The sequence below is a fragment of the Sapajus apella genome, unplaced genomic scaffold (assembly GCF_009761245.1).
Source record: "Sapajus apella isolate SASKATOON/1434 unplaced genomic scaffold, GSC_monkey_1.0 scaffold11, whole genome shotgun sequence".
NCBI lineage: Eukaryota > Metazoa > Chordata > Mammalia > Primates > Cebidae > Sapajus > Sapajus apella.
The window spans coordinates 17,717,682-17,741,652 of record NW_022436951.1 but is presented as its reverse complement, the minus strand read 5'-3'; the positions used below and the strand labels follow the sequence as shown (position 1 = coordinate 17,741,652).

At 34.1% G+C, this 23,971-nt stretch overlaps 1 protein-coding gene across 1 annotated transcript in view; it reads right to left on the bottom strand.

The window, feature by feature from the left end:
• The window catches only part of CDH10 (cadherin 10), a 164,182-nt gene that overhangs the window by 26,121 nt on the left and 114,090 nt on the right, over positions 1–23,971 (bottom strand). The window contains exons 4-5 of the mRNA XM_032279052.1: positions 22,418–22,537; positions 21,836–22,003 (exon numbers count right to left, since the gene is read on the bottom strand). Coding sequence (XP_032134943.1) covers positions 21,836–22,003; positions 22,418–22,537 — 288 coding nt within the window. The remainder of the gene's footprint in view (positions 1–21,835; positions 22,004–22,417; positions 22,538–23,971) is intronic.

The following is a 23,971-nucleotide window of genomic DNA, read 5'->3' as shown; positions in this document are numbered from 1 at the left end:
TTTTTTTTTTCCTTATTCTCTACCTAAATAAATTCACTTTCTGCAAAAACTGTTTGGGGTCCAGTATTTACTTTACAAGGGCACCTGGTCCCCTCTCTCATTCTTGAGAAAGAACCTTGGAGAAATGTCCTCTCAGGGGAGCTAAGGGCTCCCCTGAACACCAACACTAGCTGCTGTGCTCGGCCAAATCAAATCAAATCAATTCGTACACACTCAGTCCACATTGCAGCCCTGCTGCCCCTTAAAAATATTCATCTTATTAATCTTTATTTAGAGATTCAAAACTTTTTTTTTTTTTTTTTTTTGATTTGGACACAGGGTCTCGTTCTGTCGTCAGGCGGCAGGCTGGAGTGCAATGGCGCAATCTCGGCTCACCACAACCTCCGCCTCCTGGGTTCAAGCAATTCTCCTGCCTCAGCCTCCCGAGTAGCTGGGACTACAGAGGCACGCCACCACGCAACAGCTAATTTTTTATATTTTAGTAGAGACGGGGTTTCATTATGTTGGCCAGGATGGTCTTGATCTCTTGACCTCGTGATCCGCCAGCCTCGGCCTCCTAAAAAACTCTTTAATTGTTCCCATTGTACTTAAAAGAAAATATACACAGGCTGACCCTTCACAATTTAGACCCTCTGTCCTGTCAGTCCCTCTCAAATTAATACTACCCAACAATCTTGGTCTCTTTTAGCTTTGTCCAACAAGCTTTTCTTACCTCAACCTTTTTTTCCCTCTCCTTATGAAAGATTTTCCACACAACTCTGCCTGGTAACCACATACTTTTAAAATATCGTTCACTATGATTCTACCACAGAACATCATAAACTCTAACCTGTTGATTGCAACACCAATTTTTACAAATTAAATTTTTTATATTTTTTTAGGCGGAGTTTCGCTCTTGTTACCCAGGCTGGAGTGCAATGGCGCGATCTCGGCTCACTGCAACCTCCGCTTCCCGGGTTCAGGCAATTCTCCTGCCTCAGCCTCCTGAGTAGCTGGGATTACAGGCGCGTGCCACCATGCCCAGCTGATTTTGTATTTTTAGTAGAGACGGGGTTTCACCATATTGACCAGGATGGTCTTGATCTCTTGACCTCATGATCCACCCGCCTTGGCCTCCCAAAGTGCTGGGATTACAGGCACAAATTAAATTTTATACAGTGGCACCTCAATAAACGATTTATTACTCCTTAGCAAAGGCGATCTTCCTAAAATACAAAAATGATATCACTGCCCCAATGAAAGCACTTATTGTTAATGTTAAGTGTTTAATTTCATTTGGTGTATAAAGACCTATAAAATTTGGTTTCTGCTAAAATCTTCATTATTACTAGTATGTGTATTCTCAAAGCTAGAGCATATAGGAAATGCAGCCACAATATTTTTTTAATTAATGAGTTTTCATTTAAAAATGTGAAATACAAGGACTATTTAACAAAACAAGTACAAATATATGGATTATTGGATTGAGAAATCTATGTATCTGTCTATCTGTCTAAACTTGAATCCATCATTTAGAGAGTACAGATTCTTTTAGAGTTGGCATGAAACATTTAATTCAATCTAACCAAATACTAAGTTATGAGGCAAGCCTGAATACGATTTAGTAACCACTATCTACTAAATATTCTGACTACACTACAATTAAGTTAAAGGTTAACACAGAAATGATAAGCTGAAATCCTTATATTCCTGAATATGTTAAAAAATAGAATTAAACATAACAGATAATATTAAGATGGTGAAGGTTAGAAAATATTGCCAACACTTATGCGCTAATAAAATTGAATACCTAGCCTTAGTGGGAAATTCCTAAAAATAATTAAAAATATATCAAAACTTACAAAAGAGAAAATGAAATATGATTTAAAGTATTCTGCCCTTCCAAATCCAAACAGTTCACTTAGTTGTCAAGGCACACTCATGGAAAAGAAAATTCCAGTCTTACACAAAGACTCCTTGAAGAAAAAAGTGGGGTTCCTATCATAACTCTTGAGAATAGTATACCCTGATATAAAGCCAGACAGGAGGAGAAAAGTCCAGTGGGCATATAGTGTGATCAATATTCAGGCTCTACCACATGGAAATGCATAACATTTAATAAGTTCATTTAAAAATCTTTTACTTTAAAATCACTTTTGTAAAGTCTCGTTTATGATAAACACTCTTCTAATCATTTTACTACTAACTAAATTTCTGACTTTGTTCAAATTTCACAATCTTTGTGATTAAAGTCATTCTTTTTTTCTAGAGATCTCATTGTGCATTTGGTTGTCATGTCTTCTCACTTTCCTCCAAACTGTGAAAATTCTTTAATCTTTTTCATGACTAATATGGTTTGGCTGTGCCCCCACCCAAATCTCATCTTGAATTATAGCTCCCACAATTTCCACATGTTGCAGGAGGGACCCATGGGGGTGGGTAATTGAATCATGGTGGCAGGTCTTTCCAATGCTGTTCTCATGACAGTGAATCAGTCTCACGAGATCTGATGGTTTTATAGAGGTGAATCCCCCTGAACATGCTCTCTTTTGCTTGCAACCATGTAAGAGATCCTTTGCTCTTCCACCATGATTGTGAGTCCTTCCCAGCCATGTATAACTGTGAGTCAGTTAAATTTCTTTCATTTATAAATTATCCAGTCTAGGACATGTCTTTATTAGCAGCGTGAAAACAGACTAATGCAATGACTTGACACTTTTAAAGAATACTTGTCAAGTTACTATGCAGAATTTCTTTCAGTGAGGGTCTGTTCGATATGTTCTTGTCATTAAAATTATACATTTTTGTCAAGACCATCACAGGAGCAATCTGTTCTTAGTGTATTATTTCATAGCAGGGAGCATCTGATGTCAATATGTCTTATGACTGGTGATCTTAAGGTGGTTAAGGTGTTTCTGACAGTTTTCTCCTTTGTTAAGTTACTATTTTTCTTCATAATTAATACACGACTTGGTGAAGATATTTTGCATTCATGCAAATATCTCATTTCTCCTAAAAAATATGCCCACTAACATTAGCATCAGTCAGTAATCTTGCTGGCAATAATACTGTGGTTTACTAAGAGTGATTTTCAATTTTTTTTCATTCAGTTCCACATCTATTATTTGAAATTCTTCTACAGGGAAAAGCTGCCCCTTCTCTCTCTTATTTTTACTTATGCGTTTATTTATTTATTAGATCAGTATAGACTCAAAAACATTTATTTTATTTATTGGAATCTAATAATATGGTTATTTATTGTTTTCTGCAAATTCTTCCAGATTCAGCCATTGGATGCTTTTGTTTTTGGTTGGGTTCTGGTGCCTTTCAGCATGCCTCCATCATTCTTTCAGCATGCTTCCTTAATTTCTGGCATCACAAAATGTTCCAAGTCCATCTTATACATTTTGTGCCCAAGCCCTCAAATCAAACAAATTTCCATATATGCCTGATTGCTTCTGCTGGAGAAAGAACCATAATTAAAATATTAAAAATCAAAAAATAACTATTGCTTCGTAATGTGGAAATATGTCAAAATATGTACATGAAAGTATTTGTATTAGAAATAAATCTATGTATTGAATATAAAAATCTAAATAACAGCAAGTTGTTTTTTTAACATGTTAATTTATCTTTGTTTTAGAAATCAGCTATCTGTATCTTGAAACCTATTATTTATAATTTTAGTATTTAAAACTTTTCAGCAAAAGAAAAAATTCAGTACAAGAATAAAATGGAAGTATTTAAATAGCAATGCTATAACAGAACTGATTACACATATTTTTTTATAATTTATATTTGTAAAGTAGTCACATATTTTTATTTAATCACTAGTGCTGAAAAGGGCCTACAATTTGATTTCTTGGCATGAAACACTACTCTAGTGCCAAAAACACTAGTCAGTACTACCGCTGTTTTCACATTGATATAAACTAGGTTTTCTTGGAGATTTGCTGTTTCTATGTCTGAGGAATTAAAAGGAAAGTGAGAATAGGATTTCTTCATGAGACCAAAATTAACTGAGATATCAAAGATTAATGGGATCCCAGAAAAGTACAAAGAAACAAGTTGACTTTCCTCTACCGGCCAACAGTTAGAAAATTTGATCATCAGTAAAATAATAATAATAATTCAGGCGATTAAAATATATTAAATCATATTTGGTTTTGGCAGTGCAAGCTAAATAATTCAGTTTAGTATCTTAGTGAAAAACAATATTTGTGGATTACACGTAAAGATAAAGATAGTTGTATGAAGGTGGTGAAAAAACGCAAGCCCAAATTGAAGGGAAATGACAACCTAGAGAAGCAAGTGAAAAGTTAGGAGCTTTTTTGGCCTGGGGATATTTGCCTTTTTCACAAAATTTATCTTTATTTTTATGGCCTCTTGAAGCAAGGAGGGCATAGACCAAAGTCAAGGTTATCTACAAGTTTATTTACCGAAGGAGCAGATAGAATCCACAGTAAACTAAACTTAATGAGGTTTGCACTAGGTGTAAGAGGGATCCAGATTGTAAGCCACCCTTGACAATATTTTAGATTTCATAGTGTAGGCTCAGATAACCCAGGTACCCATCTACATTTACAGACACAAAAAGCTTTAACTGCTAGGGAAGAGGGTGACACTGTGGTACCCACAATGGATTGGGATGAAGGATCATAAAGCAGTGTAAAATTACAGACAAGAAAACCTCTAAGCTTGTCCTAACTAGGAGGACCCTTCCTGGGTGTCTTTTGCAAAAGTGAGGGACATTAGTAGTTCTGAAAAGTTTCTTGTATAGCTCAGTGAGAGTATAGTTGTAAACATTTAGCTCACAAAGGCACAAAGGAAGAAAAATGAAGGCACTAGTTATCCTAAAATATAGAACAACACATCAAATGCATGTTGGAGAGAGGAACAGATACACACACACACATGCACACACACACACACACATACACACACACACATGTATACACATATTTATATACATATATACACATAAATACAAATTTATATATACACACACATACACAAATATATGGGCAAGCTAAATAATTCAGTGTAATATAGTGTATATATACGCATGTGGATATATAATGCACAGTTTTAATAAGCTAATAGATCTTTAATATTTTAATGAAATATCTTATTTTCCCTCTTTAGTAAAAATAAGCTTTTGAAACTTTCCACTGAAGGTAAATTCAGCCCTGCTGCAATGTTGCAGGTTTTTCTGCCTCAAAGATCACAAGATCTCCCCTTTCAATGAATATCATGTTTTTTCTCCTGTTCTCTGCATGTCTCAACATAATACTTGAACTGAAAACTATCAAGTCATATTTGTATATTAATAAAGTTATTTTAATGCCAAAGGCAGCTTTCACCCACATGGGAGTAGGTAATCTCTAAATTATTTTGCAAAAGATTAATTTTGATTTTTTTGCATGTGCACTTTTTTTTTTTTTTTTTGAGACAGAGTCTTGTTCAGTCACCCAGGCTGTGCTGCAATGGTGTGATCTTGGCTTACTGCAACGTTCATCTCCCGGGTTCAAGTGATTCTCATGTGGCAGCCGTTTGAGCAGCTGGGATTACAGTTGTGCACAACCACATCTGGCTAATTTTTGTATTTTTAGTACAGGTAGAGTTTTGTCATGTTACCCAAACTGTTCTCAAACTCCTGACCTCAAGTGATCTACCTGCCTCAGCCTCCCAAAGTGCTGGTATTACAGGCATGAGCTACTGTGCCCAGCCCACATGCAATATTTGAGTTAAAAATTCTCAGTCTGTATCTTTGTTGTTTTCCCCAGCAATCCTAAACTTATAAAATAATTTTTAGCAAAACTTATAGTTTATAAAACAATGTAGATCAATATTTTAATGATCTTCAGTTAAGGATTTCTAAAACAACAAAACAAAATTAAAAAAGGTTGATAAATCAGTCTATACTCAAACTAAAACCTTCTATAAAATAAAGATCATATAGAGACAGTGAAACATTTTACAAATAAAGAGAAGATAGTTTCAGCACACATATTTACAAGTATATATTTAAAGATCTACAAGAAAAGGCAGAATAATTAGTAGAAAAATTAGTCAAGGATGTTGATAGAAAACAATTTCCAGTGGAGGAAACATGAAAGATCCATAAACAGAGACAACTGTACTAAAATTAAACTGAGTAAATGCAAATTAAAGCCAGGATACGACACCTTTTTTTAAAATTATGCTTGAAGTTCTGGAATACATGTACAGAACATGCAGGTTTGTTACATAGGTAAACATTGTGCCATAGCGGTTTGCTGCACCCATCAAACTGTCATATATATTACATATTTTTCCAAGTCTTTGCTATTGTGAACAGTGTCACAATAAAAATATGTCTGCATGTGCCTTTATAGTATAATGAGTTATAATTCTTTGAGTATATACCTAGTAATGGGATTGCTGGGTCAAATGGTATTTCTGGTTCTAGATCCTTGAGGAATCACCACACTGTCTTCCACAGTGGTTGAACTTGCACTCCCACCGATAGTGTAAAACCGTTCCTATTTCTTTATATCCTCTCCAGCATCTATTGTTTCCTGACTTTCAATGATCACCATTCTAACTGGCATGAGATGGTATCTCTATTTTCATCTGCATTTCTCTAATGACCAGTGATGATAAGATTTTTTTTAAATGTTTGTTGGCTGCATAAATGTCTTCTTTTGATAAGTGTCTGTTCATATCCCTTGCCCACTTTTTGATGGGGTTGTTTTTTCTTGTAAATTTATACTTATGAAAAATTAATAAAAGTTAAGTCTGACAGTCCCATGTACAAAAGTATGTGGTAGAATAAAAACTATTATGCAGAGTTGATGGGTGTTAAATTTGACACAATGACTTTGGGAAATGTAGTTTCCTAGAGGTGCTGTAACAAAGTACCGAAAACTATGAGACCAATAACTACAGAAACATACTCTCTGGCAGTTCTGGAGGATAAAAGCCTCATAAGGACATACTCTCCTTGACTATCTAAGAGCAAATCTTCCCTTGCTGCTTCTGCTACTGGAGCTTGTGGAAATTCTTGGTTCCCCTCAGCTTGTAGCTGTACCACTATCACCATTGTACAGTGAATTTCTTCCTGTGTATTCACTTGGCCATCCCTATCTATGTGTCTTAATTACCCCTTTTCATAAATATACCATTCATATTGGATTAGGGCTTTAACCCTAACGCCCTCATTTTACACTGATTTTCTTTATCTCCAAATAAGCTCAAATTCTGCAGTACTGGAGGTCAGTAATTCAGCCTATATGTAGACATAAGCCATATAGAATTGTTGTTTTTAAAATGAAGGAAAAAAGGAAGTAAACCAAAGTGACAAACAGCATAAGGACAAATGAATAAATCATTGTATAATCACACATCTCAACAACATAATACAAAAGTGAAAAATGTGAGCTATACTTACACGGAAAAACATGGTGAATCTTAGGTACGTATTATTGAGTGAAAAAGACAAGTTTCAGAAAATGGTGTATAGTGTGATACTATCTTTATAAACCTCAAACAAGAAGACTCAATGTACTATTTAGGAATACATACATACTACTATGAATATATACACACAGTTGTATGCATATACACCTCCTTAACCCCAGACACTATCACATGATAATTAACTCTGGACTATCTAAAAGGAGAGAATGATATATGTCCATGTAAAGTATTCCTAACCTTAGTCATTATGGTGTACTTTTTCAGGTGGTGCTACTTAAATTCTTTTATATTTATTAAATACTACTAGAAAATTTAAAGCATACAAAATAAACACATATACAACACAAGTAAGTTTTTTTGTTTTGTTTTGTTTGAGATGGAGTCTTGCTCTGTCACCCAAGCTGGAGTTCAGCGGGGTGATCTTGGCTCACTACGACCTCCACCTCCTGGGTTCAAGTTATTCTCCTGTCTCAGTCTCCCAAGTAGCTGGTATTACAGGCACCTGCCACCATGCCCAGCTATTTTTTTTTTTTGGCATTTTTAGTAGAGTTGGGGTTCCACCATATTGTCTGGGCTGGTCCCGATCTCCTAATCTCAGGTGATCTGCTGGCCTTGGCCTCCCAAAGTGCTGGATTACAGGCATGAGCCACAGCATCTGGCCACAAATAATTTTCAAGTTGAGAATTTAAAGTATGGGTAGTATTCCTGGCACTCAACAAAGCAAACACAGATTTAAGATTTAAACAGAAAAACAAAAAACAGAAAAGCAACAACAACCCAAGCATACAAAACACTCCCAAAACAAAACAACTTCTAGCAGAGTACCATCAACAAAATGGCTAATATTGGAGTAATGAGATGCAGAACAATCCACACACACACACTCTTGTTAAATATTTTTAAAGAAGTAAAAGTTGACATAAAAATATGACCAGACTCTAAAAAATGACTCAGAGTATTTGATATTAAACCAAATGTAACTGAATATTAAAAATATTATCATTGAAGTTAAGAAAATAATGAATGGGTTAAAAAGAAGATTAACATCATCCAACAAGAAAATAAGTGAGTTGGAGGATAAAAGAAAGGAAGTAAATGTATTTAAAAAACTAATACGCAATTGTGAGTGTTACAAAGATTAAAATGTCAGTGGACCTTTCAACAGCAACCCAGGTCCTAGAAATTTTTGAACAATAGTATCAAAATTTAATGATAATGTTATTTTGAACCTTGAATGCTCACTTTAGCCACCATATTATGTGTGATAATCCAATGAAGAAGGTTTTAGATTCAGCATAGTCCCTTTGGACCTTTGTAAAGAGCCTAGTGAAGAATCTATTCTAGGAAAATAAGGGACTAAATCAAGATTTAGGAATGCATGAGATCCAGAAAGCTAGAATCCAAAGCAAGAAAGTTAAAAAAATAAATAAATAAAAAAGAAAGAAAGAAAGAGAAAAGAAAAAAAGAAACGTCTGGCATAACAGGTGTTCCTGTCTCTGGAGATCAGCCAGCCTGTGCTGGAACCAGAATACTGAAGGCTTCAAGATTGCCTCTTCACAATTGCCAGATTGAAGCAAATGCTACAGGGCTGTTCACTAACAAATTTTCAGCAGCTGCACACACAACACAAGCCTGTGATATCTTGGAAAAGATAACCTTGCTAAAGACAATCTGTAATATCCATCAGTTTGAAATAATTACTTAGGAAATAAAATGCTCGCCTTTTTCTCTTTGAACTTTGGGAGCGATGGTATGCTCTGTTATAATTTTTAACACATGAGACCTAAATTTTACAGTTAACAGCAAAGCATTTTTGAAAATTATACTAAAATATCAGTTTTTGTCTTAATGAAATTTTCAATACATTTAGTGCTGTAGTGAGAGTGCTCTTGGGACAGAAATCCAAAGAGGGAGGTTGACAATGGTGAATATTAAAACAAAACAAAAGCACACACAAAAGAAACCTTTTATAGCATGGAACTTAAATTTGCAAAGATAACCAATATAGAAAACCAGTGGGGTCTGAGAGAGTGGGGAGTGACATTATATTTTCAGAGAATAGAATGATGTGTGACTGATGTCCGTTTTTATCAATCCTAAAAGCAAGTCAATGAATAATGTATAAAAATATCTCAACAGATAACAAGAAGATATTAGTTAGAAAATTGTAGCTTAATCCTAAACTAAAAAGAGTAATAAAGTTGTCATCTGTGAGATTTAGAGCTATAGATGAGAATGCAATGGATGACTTATTTTATATATGTATATATACACATACATAGGCATACATAAATGCATTTAATATTCTAGTAAAATTGTTTTTAAAAATTAAATTTAAAAATTTACTAATGATACTAGCAATAATCAGTTTATGATAAAAAGTTACCATATCATAGAATGTTCTTTTCAAAGAGAGAGAGAGAGAGAACAAAAGAAAAAATATTTCTTCGTTCCATTAATTTTACTTTTACATGGAATTCATTGTGAATATTGTCTCTGGAAATTTGTTCTCAAACATTTTACTTTTAGTTTGATTTCTTTGAGATTGTTTGATTTGTATTCTTAGGCCCGTACTTAGTATCCAAAAATATGTCTGCTTTAAACTTGCCATTATAGTTCTGGTCAAATATCTAAAATTATTTATTTCAATATTTTAATTTTTTGGTGCAGAGACAGAGACAATATTCATTACAAGGTATATTTCATGGTTATGAAAGTTACTGTTTTTCATGTTAATTTTTACTACTTCCAAGACTTAAACAGGAAAGTGATCATGCTCCACTGGTTCACATTAAAATGAATCTAAATTTTTTAAAATTTTACTGATGATAGAATATAACTATATTGATGATCTATCAGTTCTTTTCCACAGCAATTTGTCTGAAGAAATATAGGTGAATTGTGTGTGTGTGCAGGCATGCACATATGTACATTAATTTTTTTCTAAAGCACACATGCACATAAACACATTTATTTTTTCCCTAAAACAAAAATTGATTATATGGCAACTTCAGTAATTAATTCACTCAACAAATTTATATTCAGTTCCCTACATACATAAGTTGGTCATGCTTTTTCTGGAATGATGCTTATGCACAGAAATCATTTTTAGGACAAGATTTATTGGGTCTATTTCAAAATCGAAAAGTGAATTTCTATATTTTATATGTATGAAAAAGTGATTCATTCACACTTCCTAATTTATTTCTAAGGCAAGTCTGTTGAATGTAAGTATCCCACTTTTTCAAGCAAACTGAAATTACTAATTGAGAACCAGCATGCTCTCCCTCCAAGGGTGTTTGCCATTTCAGCGAGCAGTAGGCAGGGAACTAGAAAGCAGGCATAGATTGTTTATGCATACGCTGACAAAGGCAAATGAGTGCTTAAGTTTCATTTCTCCTTAAAGACACCTATTTGCATGCTCCTTATTTTTTATCTTACAGTGACGAAGCTTTAATTATGTGGTATGCTTTCCTATCAATTCTAATTTATAGTTGTTTTAAATTCATTTCCAGGTGTCAGATTGAATCATCTGCTCTCCTTTTAATGTTTAGGCAGATAAATATTTCTTCCTGGTGAGTACATTCTTAGTATGGTTACCCATTTAAGCACAAAGGCATGAATGTGAAAAGGAGAAAGGTAATTGCTATTTCTATATCACATAAATAAAGTCGAATTGAGGAAATAAAAAATCTAGAAGGTAATATTGCAAAGAAGCTTCCTATCTAGAAGGTTAATATTGCAAAAAAAAAGTTTCCTGAGGACTGGGCAAAATGTGGGGCTACACAAATAAGCCCCGTTTCACACTGATACTGACAACCTTACACAATGTCTGCATGGTCAGTTATTAATGATTTCAAACAATTTTGATGCATTTCTGGTTTTTCACTATTTGAGGCTGATATTCCTGGTCACTTGTTCTACCAAAATTTGATCAATCGGACCTTTGCACTTGAATATTTAAAATACTGCCAACTTATGTACAAGAGTTATAAAGAATTGACAGCTCAACGTAAGCAAGAGACGTTGGAGGAAAGATATAATAGACGATTTAAGAGATGTGACAGGGTGACTTCCTTAAGAATAACAAAGTGTTGCCAGAAATCAACTGGGAGGACAACAAAGGCAAACTGCGTACCCTCTAGGTTTTGAGTTTAGTGACAAACTGCTGTTTCGTTTTGTTGATAAAAACCAATAAAGTTCAAAGAGATATAAATTGTTTTTTTTTTTTTTTTTTCGAGATGGAGTTTCACTCTTGTTACCCAGGCTGGAGTGCAATGGCGCGATCTCGGCTCACCGCAACCTCCGCCTCCTGGGTTCAGGCAATTCTCCTGCCTCAGCCTCCTGAGTAGCTGGGATTACATTACAGGCACGTGCCACCATGCCCAGCTAATTTTTTTTTGTATTTTTAGTAGAGACGGGGTTTCACCATGTTGACCAGGATGGTCTCGATCTCTTGACCTTGTGATCCACCCGCCTCGGCCTCCCAAAGTGCTGGGATTACAGGCTTGAGCCACCGCGCCCGGCTATAAATTGTTTTCATCCTTTATTCTCTACCCTTGTTGCTACTCACATTTACATTAGAATTCTACTTTTCCAGAGTTGAGATGAAAAAGTCATCATATATATGAATCAACGAAATAACATGAGCTTAATTTTTTTATTTGCTTTGTGTATAATCATATTGTAACATCTCTGTGCTGCATGATAATCTAAAATACTTGCTCTAAGAAAAATGACATAATTATGCACGTTTATAAAACATTCCATTGTATAATGTTTAAAAGATGCTTTTTAATGAGCTTAAGAGGAAGAAATTAAAAACAAGATAAAGCTCCTTGGAGGGAACTGCAGCGTAGTTAAGGAAATTATGCAATGCTAAATGGGCATTTAGGAGAAAGCAGAGGAGAGTTGAAAGTCACACCAGAGACTGAGAAACTACTGAGGCTTTCGAATTGAAGAGTCTTACCAGAGGAAAGAGAAACCTAAATTTGTGAGCACCGGAGATACGATCATCAACTTAGCTTTGGGCATTTAAGTTAAATTAGAGCAAAACGAGATGCCGTACATGTCTTAGTTTCCTGTTCAAGCTACTGAAGAAAGTAACTTGACAAAGCTTTTAGTGAAGCTGCCAGGGATCCCCAGAGTCCTGGAAATCCATTTTGCTACATTTCTCTAAAACTGTCTCCAAGTTAATCGGCATCAATAGACAACACACAATGGAATGTGTATAAACAATAAAAGCATATAGGATTCAGGGAGGTTAAGATAAACTTTCAATTAATCACTCATAAATATATTATATTATCCTAGGTGTTCATTCTCTTAACAATGGATCTCACCTGAAATTGTAGGTATCCTAAAAACTCTGTAACTACAGCTTTAATTGCATCTAAACAGGTTTGCATAACTAGTTTTACATCTATATTTCTAAATTTACATCTATCCAGGGATAATGTCCAAGATGTTTTAGAGGGTATCATAATACAGAAGCAGTGTGAATCTCATTACGTAACATGCCAAGTAGTTCAGTCTAAGGCAACTTTCCACTGGACTAACTGGAATGTTCCAAGTAGGTTTTTGTATAATTTCCATATACATGATTTCTTTTCGAGAACTGGAAAACGTCTATTTCCCCTGTCTCTGTCATGCTAAAAACATTTAACATAGCTGTTATCTTACGTGTCTATTTTCACTAATATCTCGCTTGCACATGTCAGACTAACATACTGTATTTCACTAGTTACTAGATAGCACTTTTTCTGCAGGCATCTCAATTCAAAATGCTCAAATTCATTTGAAATCCCTGTCCCTCTCTTTCAATAAACACTTCTGGTAGAAAGCTTGAAATTATCTTGTTATTGATATTCTCACCTTTTATCCCTCTAACTTTTATCGACCTGGTTACTAAATCATCTTAAATACATCTCAAATTCCTTTTCTCTTCAGCATTAGTTCAGACTCCATCAACTCTTGCTCTTCCTATCCAAGTAATGTACTTCATTGCTATTAAAATAATTAGTTAAAATAATGAACTGTGCCTGATGTTCTCCAAAAAAAAATGATTTCGTAAATAAGTAGCATTTTTTTCTTTTATTCAATCCTCTTCATGATACCAACAATGTCTTGTAATCTCACCTCTCACAATCCCTGATTTAAACCAAATTACATACATTTCGCTGAAGTCTGTTTTTATTCATTTTATTCTAGCAATAACTAACAAAAATGTTCTTTCCCTTAATGCCCCTTATTTTTCTGCCTGGAAAATTCTTATTCATTTTAGAAGTAGCTTTAAATAATGATCTTTTTCATGATTCCCTTATGTCTAAAATACTTAATTATTTAGACAATTATGGCACTAATCTTTTTTCATTACTCTCCAATTATATGTGTGTACATGTTTATGTTTTGTGTATATATGTATAAATATAAGTATATATAATCATATATATTTTGTGTGTATATATAAGTATACATAAGACTATATATACTGATATTCTATGTATATGTATAAATATAAGTATATTTAATTATATAATTATAGAAAAGACTAAATGTACTTATATGCATAAGTATGTAAAGACTATATATACTTATAGTCTATGTATATGTATAAATATAAGTATATTTAATTATATAATTCTATATAAGACTATATGCACTTATATGCAAAACAGAAACATGTACACACATATATATACTATATTTATACATATATACACAAAACATATATATGTAGAGTCATGTTTCACTTAACAGGGATACATTCTGAGAAATGCATTGTTAGTTAATTTTGTTGTTCAAACATCACAGAGTGTACTTACACAAACCTAGATGGCATTTTCTTCTATACGCCTAGGCTATATGGTAGCTTCCACTACTCCTAGGCTACAAACCTGTACAGCACGTTACTGTATTGAATACTACAGGCAATTGTAACATAATGGTATCTGTGTGTCTAAATATATCTAACACAGTAAAAAATAAGTATGGGTATTCTAATCTTACAAGACCACCATCATAACATGGTCCATCACTTACTAAAATGTCATATGGAGCGCATGACTGTATAGGTACAAAAGCAAGCGAGGAAAAGAGAAGGACAATGAGTATAAGAGAAACTGAAATGTAAAACGGTAAACGTGTGTACCGTGTGTATGTGACTGTGTGTATGAGAGATAGAGAGTTTGTGCCTGTTTACCCTGCCAAAACGCAAATTAGATGTGGATGTATCCTGTATGTAATTTCTTACTTTAAGACAATTACAGTTCATTTTTATTCCTTAGCACACTACTTTGCGCACAGTAGGGCTTCAGTCGATGTTTAATAAATCAGTGAATGCCTTAATAACATAATTTCTTTATAACTCCCTCAAACTATAGGCATTGGGAACATGAGGAAAAATCTGACAAAAGTTGAGCCTATTTTGGTGGTCACAGTAAAAATTCACGCTATATCTAAGCAACGTAAATTGTAGAGCAGTGCTTTTGCATGTAAGTAGGTTCACTTTTTCTAGATAATAAAACAGGGAAAAAGAGACATTTTTAATTTTATTCCCTTCTTTCTCATGCTGAAGCATCTTCCTTGGGGCACACCTGACAAGTTGCTCTAGTTGAAAAGTGCTTGATAATTTAAAAATATGCAAATCAGCCTGGGGCCTACCTTACCTTGGGATCTCCAGTAGAGGAGAGGTTGACTCTATTTACAAAGTGAAAATCAGCACTTATTAAATCAAATCTCTCTTGTACCAGGCAGGGATTATGGTAGTCTCACAGCACACTGAATGTACGTGTCTTAAATCCCTATGTATATCATACAGACATTTCCTTGAAAGACCTTGTCTCCTGCAAACTTGTTTATATGGCCAAGCAGTATAAAGATCCCAGAAAAGAGGTCAGTCGCATTTGGTCCTTGAATATTGTAAAAGCACTAGGAATAAAAGTACAGTTTACCTGTCTCTGTATCATCATGCATACACATTTTAAGAATTCAGTGTGTCCTGCCTGAATTTGACTCCATAATCTATATATAAGTAGTGAATCATAGAAGTAACTAAAAGTGAAATGCACCAAGGAAGTTTAAGTTTTTGATGTACCAATATCTTCCTAGGTGTAGTGCTTTGAAGTGTAGGCTTTAAGCCAAATAACCTGGATCCCCAACCTGCTTCTTACTTATTTCATGAACAAGTGACTATATATTTACATGACTCCGCTTTTTAACTAATGAAAAGAAGATTTTTTTTGGTGCAAAAGTAATCACAGTTTTTGTTGTTAATGGCAAAATTACTTTTGCACCAACCTAATACATTATCTCATATCAATGATGTGAAGATTAAATCAGTTTATATTTGTACTATATGTTGTAGTATTTAGTACATCCTATAACAATGGACTGTTCTTGTATTATTTATTCGGGCAAACCAGATAATCCTTTTTTAAAAGTAATTTAATGAGCTAAAGTCAGTAGCCAATCAAGATCATTCAAATAAACACAATCATGCATAGATATGACATTTCTTTTAGGTTTTGCATAATTCTGGAGTTGTTTACAGTTGCTTCTGAATTGGTCGTAGTTGTGTATAATCTTTAGAGATAATTTGGTGGGAAATATAAAGAATTGACGTTGAAATTCTCGAGAAGTAAGATGTCCTTCTGTTTATTTGTATACTCAGAAGTCTTCCATCACTTCTGATTTATCTTAATAAAAACTGTCCTTTAAGTGGGAGAATTTTTTATTAATTTTCAGAACTAACATTAACCAAATAAGGAACAACTGATATTTGTCACTATTCCTAATAATCCACGGGAAATGTATATTAGAAAACAACTCATTCACTCTTTCAAGTGCATTTAAGATCGATCTGGATGCTCACATAGTAAATATCATATCAAACTCTCATTTAATTTGACATTGGTTATCTAGCTACATAATGCCCTGCATACATATGAGAGTCACTCAATCACAGTGACCTTTTGCTTGGAGTTTGTAAGGTTTTTTTCACGCTCATAAAACTCAGCAAAGATGACATTACATAAATGTACATTCTATTGGTTCATGACTTCTATTTGTCAACCTAAATTGTGCATAATAATGTCTGTGAGTCAGTGAGAGTACAGGAGCATGATTCTATGAGCGCCAGGTTTCTTAGGAGCTATACCCATTGTCAAGTAGAATGTGAAAACTATCTGTTTTCCTTGACTTTTGTCCCTGTGATAGGATGTTTGGAAAAGCACCTACCTGTGAATAAAAGACTCTTTGTTTTTTTTTTTTTTTGGAACTAGTACCCAGTCCCAGGCACCAACCGGTTGGCTGGGACCCTGACCACCTGGCTAATCAATTTTGCAAACTCTTTTTCTCTAGTCCTTGATCTTCTTCTCTGGTGCCCATTTTTTTTTTCCTTAAATAGATCTGAGAGTCTTTTCAAATAGACATTGTCTGCAGTGTTAAGGCAAAGATGGAATTATTCAGGCCTCTGTACTTTACATGTCCCTTAATCATTAACTGTGGTCAAATGAAAATCAATATTGTAACATTTTCTCAGGGATACTTTCTGTAAAACCTTTTGGAAGCAAATACTGTTGTCCCAGTTGGTTTTGCCAAGCCCTACAATGATCGGGTTTCAGTCATTTAATCTTTTCATAGACCTTTCCAGTGATTTTTTTTCATAATTTGACATAGTTTTATGATTTTCTATGTTTTTGTAATTTTAGGGAAAGGAGGAAGGAAAAGGGGTAAACAGGACTAAAAATATTCAAGTGAGAATATCAGGCAGACGGATTTAAAATATGAAAGTGTAATATTTTTCTAATATTAGCACAATGAAACAGAAAAAAATAAGGATTATTGAATGAATGTTTGGAGAGCAGGAAAATTTGCTGTGGAGTCCTCCTTAATGGAAGTGTTATTGGTACATACAAGGGAAGTGCATTCATTTTGTATACATTAATATTTCAATCAAAAGAGTAGAAAATACTTTCAGATATCATTTTGAGGTTCATCTCTACCTTAAAATCCATGGACTCCTTTGTAGAATTATATTAACGTGCATATATTCATGGTCACATATTGATATACTTTTCAAACCATGAGACTATAAAGATAACTTCAATCAGGCATACAGTTATGATTTTTTATAATGCCAATGATAATTTATAATTATCAATGTTCCTTTGAGTGTAAAGCCCTTTAAACTGATCTCCCATCAACCTCCTCATTCTTGGGCATGTTCCAGCCACAGGAGGTTTCAGTTGTGAATAGACTCCCTTCAATTTCCAACCTTAGGGTTTCCCACATGCTGAACTTTTTGCTTGGCCGATTTCTCTCTCTTTTGGTGGCTAGATCTACTCCATATTGCAGTGTTCCAGTGAAATATCACCTTTTGAATGAGAGTTTCTATTACCCCTCCCCCTCCCCCAATCATCAAATCCTGCTTACACTGGAATTGTCTCACATGTTATTCTTTTTTTTTTTTTTTTTTTTTGAGACGGAGTTTCACTCTTGTTACCCAGGCTGGAGTGCAATGGCGCGATCTCGGCTCACCGCAACCTCCGCCTCCTGGGTTCAGGCAATTCCCCTGCCTCAGCCTCCTGAGTAGCTGGGATTACAGGCACGCACCACCATGCCCAGCTAATTTTTTGTATTTTTAGTAGAGACGGGGTTTCACCATGTTGACCAGGATGGTCTCGATCTCTTGACCTCGTGATCCACCCGCCTCGGCCTCCCAAAGTGCTGGGATTACAGGCTTGAGCCACCGCGCCTGGCATGTTATTCTTTTTATACAGTAGTGAACCAACCCCTTGCCAGTGTACAATGCTTTTACTTATGCATGATTTTTCTCCCCTGCTTTAATGAAAGGTGATTGGGACATAAACAAGGGCTTTTTGTTGTTGTTGTTTTGACAAATACCATATACTTATATTTAGTTTATAAAATGGCTGTGTTAGTCTGTACTCACACTGCTAATAAAGACATACCCATGACTAGGTAATTTATAAAGGAAAGAAGTTTAACTGATTCATAGTTCTGCACGGTGGGGGAGGCCTCACAATCATGGTGGAAGGTGAATGAGGAGCAAAGTCATGTCTTACATGACAGCAGGAAAGAGAGCTTGTGTAGAGGAACTCCCCTTTATAAAACCATCAGATCTGGTGAGACTTATTCACTATCACAAGAACAGCACGGGAAAGATTGCCCCTGTGATTTACTTACAGGGTTCCTCCCATGACACAAGGGAATTATGGGAGCTACAATTCGAAATGAGATTTGGATGGGGACATAGCCAAACCATAACAATGGCATTTGGTGCAAGGGTGATCTCGACAAATATTTTTAGATCAATGAATTTGTGATTTACTCGAGTTGCCCCTCATATGACATAAAAATTTATCACTAAGTTGCTACTGGAATATTGGGCTAGATAGCTCTTTGTCATTGAAATTGTAAGGATGCTTAGAAGTAGCCCTAGCTCCCACCCGTTAGATTCCAGTAGTACTTGCCAGCTAACATAATAAAAAACATCTCAAGACATTGCCAAATGTCGAGGGGCATGGCTGGGGAGGGCAAAATTATCTCTGAATGAGAAACATTGTTATAAATCTACACAATAAAATAAACACAAAAATAAACCAAGATATCTGAGTTTTCATTTGTTTCTTTCCCCTTCAAATGACTGAGATTGTTGATACAGAATATAGGGAAATAGTGAATTTGGATCAGTCAACATAAAGGAAAGATTGAGTTGTGACCTAACTTTTATACTATTGAATAATAATAATGATAATGATAATGATAATAGAGCACTAGCATGAATCAACATTATTAGATGCATAAATACACTAAATGCCAGCCACTGAGTTAGTGCTTCCTAGATATTAAGTAATTTAGTCTTACATTACTCCATGGAGAAGAGACTGCTATCCAGTGTTACTGATGATAATGAAAAACAGATGGTCAGTTTAATATCAATAACATATTTAAAGGATAATGTTGGGTTAAAGCAAAACACATAATTCAAATAAATGTCTCTTGCTTTTTGAAAACTTTTTCTATGTGGTTTTATCATTTCTTCCCTGAGCCTCCTTTTCTTCTAAGTATTGGGTGTAATAACAGTAATGGTTTCTATAGATCAGTTGTGAGGTTTCTATGATACGCTACATATGAAAGGCTTTGTGAACTGCAGAACTCCCTTCAAACATTGACTATTTACTTAAATAATATTAAATATTAAATACCGTTTTCCAGGTGTTATATGACTTACACAATCAAATAACATTCTAATTGTCATGAATGTGTGTTCCCAAAGGTCAGACAAGGTTGTAAATATTCATAACACAAAAGATAACTTAGAAAATAAAAATTCATAAAATATGTTTCCATCTATAACTTAAAAATAATGAGACAGTAATAATTCAAGACAGACCTGGGCAACATGGCAAAACCTCGTTTCTACTAAAAATACAAAAATTAGCTGGGCATGGTGGTGTGCACCTGTAGTCCTTGCTATTCTGGAGGCTGAGGCAAGAGAATCATTTGAACGCGGTAGGTGGAGGTTGCAGTGAGCCCAGATTGCACCACAGCACTTTAGCCTGGGCCACAGAGCAAAACTCTCTCTCAAAAAATATATAAATAAATAAATGAATAAATAAATAAATAATAATACTCATAATAATAATGAGACAAGATACGGGATGATCTAAGATCCTCTAAAGGTCCTGTAGTGTACATTTCATGTTAGAGGTGGATTTAATTTGCTTATTGAATGTGTCATTTTGTAAGTGGACTGTATTTTAGACACATGCATATATATGTTCCTTAAAATGTAAAATGCAAATACTACTCCCAAAGGAAATTTGTGACTGATAAAATATTTTTTTCCAGTAATAGTTATGCTCATTGTGGATTATGCAATTAATTAATTATGGTTCATTGTGCTGAATTTGCATGTCCATTCTCCTGGGAGAAGGCTTGAGCAAAGAGCTGGTCAGAAAACATGTAAAATGTGAAATTTAAATTGTAAACAGTGCGCATCTGTAAACTGTTCTAAGAAATATGTAGGATTATTACTGGTTTTATTTTTCTTACCAATATTAAAGGCAATCTGGAGCTAAAACCTAATTATTCGAAAAAAGTGTAAGCGCATGCCTTTCCCTATGAGGTCTGGGGCCAGCACCACACCAGCAGACCTGATGGACGTACCTGAAATATCTAATCAAACAACCATCACAAATACACAGGTATGTGATTAGTCTGCTTAAGAAAATTCTCTATGAATTTTGAAATCTTTCCAAATACATGATTTTAAACAATTTAATAAGAATCATGTACTATTAATAAAGTTAGATAAAAATAGTATAGAAAAGAGGAAAAATGCTTTTGAAGACTCAAGACAATACTGTTAATTCTTAGACCATGATTCCTCTGAGAAATGGCCTTTAATCTAAAGATATAAGCATTACAAAAAAAGCTACTGACTTTAAATTTTAATACTTTATCACAGGTTTTTAAAGCAAATTACAAACTAAAATTGAAGGACCAATTCAGAGGTTAATATTCAGCAAATCCTGAAAATTAAGGACATAGATGGTAGCTGAATGTCCTTTTTGTGTCACATTGCTACCCTAAATTCTATCTTTAAGTACAAGATCTTTTAGCAAAGTGTAAAATTGGAAGTGTCCATTGAGACTTGATACCATTGTCTCTAGTATGTGAGTAGACATGTAATCTACCAAATTTGTACAAGAAAAAAAATTAATACATGTATTTTATAGAACCTTTATTTATAAAGGTTCTTAACTTATTAAACTTTTTTTAAGAATTTGAGAGGTCAGTTCAAAATAGATCTACTCAGAGAACAGGAATACAAAATGTACTAAGGTTGTCATTTCTCACATAATAACATTAAATGCAAGTGAGATAGCTTTCTGAGGTTCTCCTTCTACAGTGCTCTCTGGATTATTTCTTCTTAATTTGCCAAATAAGATTTTTTGTTGAAAAAACTTGTCCTCAAGTTAGGATTCTCTTTATTAAATGTGAAATGAAACAAACATATTTATTGTAAAAATTAAGACTTGGTTTTCTAATAAACATTGTTTCCTTTTGTTAGCTGAAAGAAACAGTTCTTAAATTACAATTATAGATGCCAAGCTCATATAAGAAGAGGTTTGAGATCATGGGTCCTCCTGTCTCTGAGTGAAATATGCTTGAAATACTCAATTTTGTCTTTTCATAATAGTAAATTCATCAGCATGTACACCTTTTTTGTTTACTTTTGTAGCACATTTTCAATATCTGTTAATTTAAATAAATGATAATTGATTTTTTTTTCCTTTTCTTTCTCTTTCTCTCGTTTTTATGCTGAATCTTTTGCCCTGCAGAATGACCATCAAAGGGTGCTTACTCTGGGGGAAACGTGGTGGATTATCGTTGACATCTGTCAGCGTGATGTTCACGGTGGTTGTCCCCGATAAGCCTCCCATCTGGCCGCCCATGTCTTTGGCCTGGATGACCACTTGGTATTGCTCCCTGTTTTCTCTGTTCATATTTGGTAAAGCAGTCCTGATGATACCTTGAGAAAATACAAAAAATTCCATTATCTTCACTGAAATCTCAATTATTATTAGATTAAGTCCATAAATCATATTTTTAAGCTAGTGATTTTTTGAAAGATAGGTTTTTTTTATATTTTTATTGTTTAGAAATTATAAAAGTGATTCTGTGGAAATACCATCTGTATTGGGTTTCCATTTCCTAGCAATACCACCTGTGCTGTAGAGTGGCCTAAACCTATATGTTACAGTATCTAAACAGTGGTTCCCATTAGTTCACTCTATCATTTAACTTGGAGTTCTTACATCTTTAAGCATTGCATTAGCACTCATCTTGGAGTACTGTTAAGATTTTGTTCTTATTCTCTCATGGTCTTTCTACTTATAAAGGTCATAAAGATGATCAAATTAACAAACAATTCATTATTCCTGACCTGTTTCAGGCTCCACAGAGAAATAGGGCTGCCCTTGAAGTATGCTGTAAATGACTCTGGCGCTGTTCCCGTATGAAGGGTCATCGGCATCGGTAGCTGTGACTTGCACCACAGAAGTACCTGAAGTATCCAAATTCAGCTTAGTTCTGCACAGTACCAGAAGGAGGAGCAAAAGCACTGGTTTTCATTGAAGACTTGAATGATTCTTGGCTTTAATAATGACCTCTTAAAGAAACTTTCATATATAATTTGGATGAATATATACATAGTGTTATTACAGGTAAACTCTGAATTCAAATACATATTTATTTAGTCAACATGTCTATTTTTTATGCATGCAATAAATAATGTTAGTACATTACAATATGATAAATACAGTTACTTTACAAATGCTCAAGTTTGATATTCAAATTCATTTTCACATAATAGATTTGTTTCGTGTAAAGGGCATATCTAATCACAAAGGAGTAGGTATGTTCTTCTTACCCCTCTCCACTAATTAACTCTAAAAATAATTAACATCTGCTCTCAAATACAATTTTATGAATAGATTAAATTCTAAATTTAGAGACAATCCAATATGATCCCAAGTTCCATGAACTACTAAAATCTGTTTGGTAAAGTTCGAGATATTTAAAATGGCTTTATAGTGAGATTACTGCTAAAAGTCCTTGGGATTTAATGAGGTAAATATTAAATAAGAATCCCAGAACAATGCTTTTGAGAAATGCAGAGTCTGAAAATGTGCTATTATAACTGTTACAAGTAAAAAAAATGCGTCAGATTTGTTTAATCAGTTTAAACAACTTCCGGCATATTTGAGAAGTGTCTATTCTACTGAATCCAAAAATACATCTGTAAAAATGTTATCACTGTTTTCTGACGCTTTTAATGGCCTGCCATTCTATACTTAATTTTAAAAATTAAAGCAGTTTTAATTTTCTTGGCCTAGAGATACATCTCCCATTTATTTACACTAAAAAGGGAAATTCTATTTTCTTGAATGTTATATTTCTATCTTTTTTCATGCTGTATGTTTTACAGGTTCCACAATCTAAATTGGTAATCCTGTATTAGTACATATTTAACCATGGGTTTTCAATTGGCTTCTTTGAATATAAGATTTCAAAGAGTTTTAAAGATACCAGCAGACTTTTATGTGTAATAACGATAATGATAGGATATTTTATAATATTTAATAAAAAAGAAATAATCCAATGAATTTCCTCAATTGAAATATGTAGATAATACATATTCCAAATTAAATCTTTAGGCAAAATATGACTAGAGTATATGTGAAGATTATATTCTCTCCATGGTATTCTAAATATATTTATATTTGGGATCAGAAATGTACACAACTATTATCCAAATCCAAGGGAAAAAGAAAACCCATTTATTTTCACAATTTTCTACCGAAGTTCAATGACATTTTCTTGATTGTGGAGGAAAGCATCTAACTACATGTACTATAAAGATTCACAAATCCATAGGAAGTGTAAATTGCATTAATCTTTTTTTTCTGATTGTCTCCTAAGAGAAAAAAAAATGTGC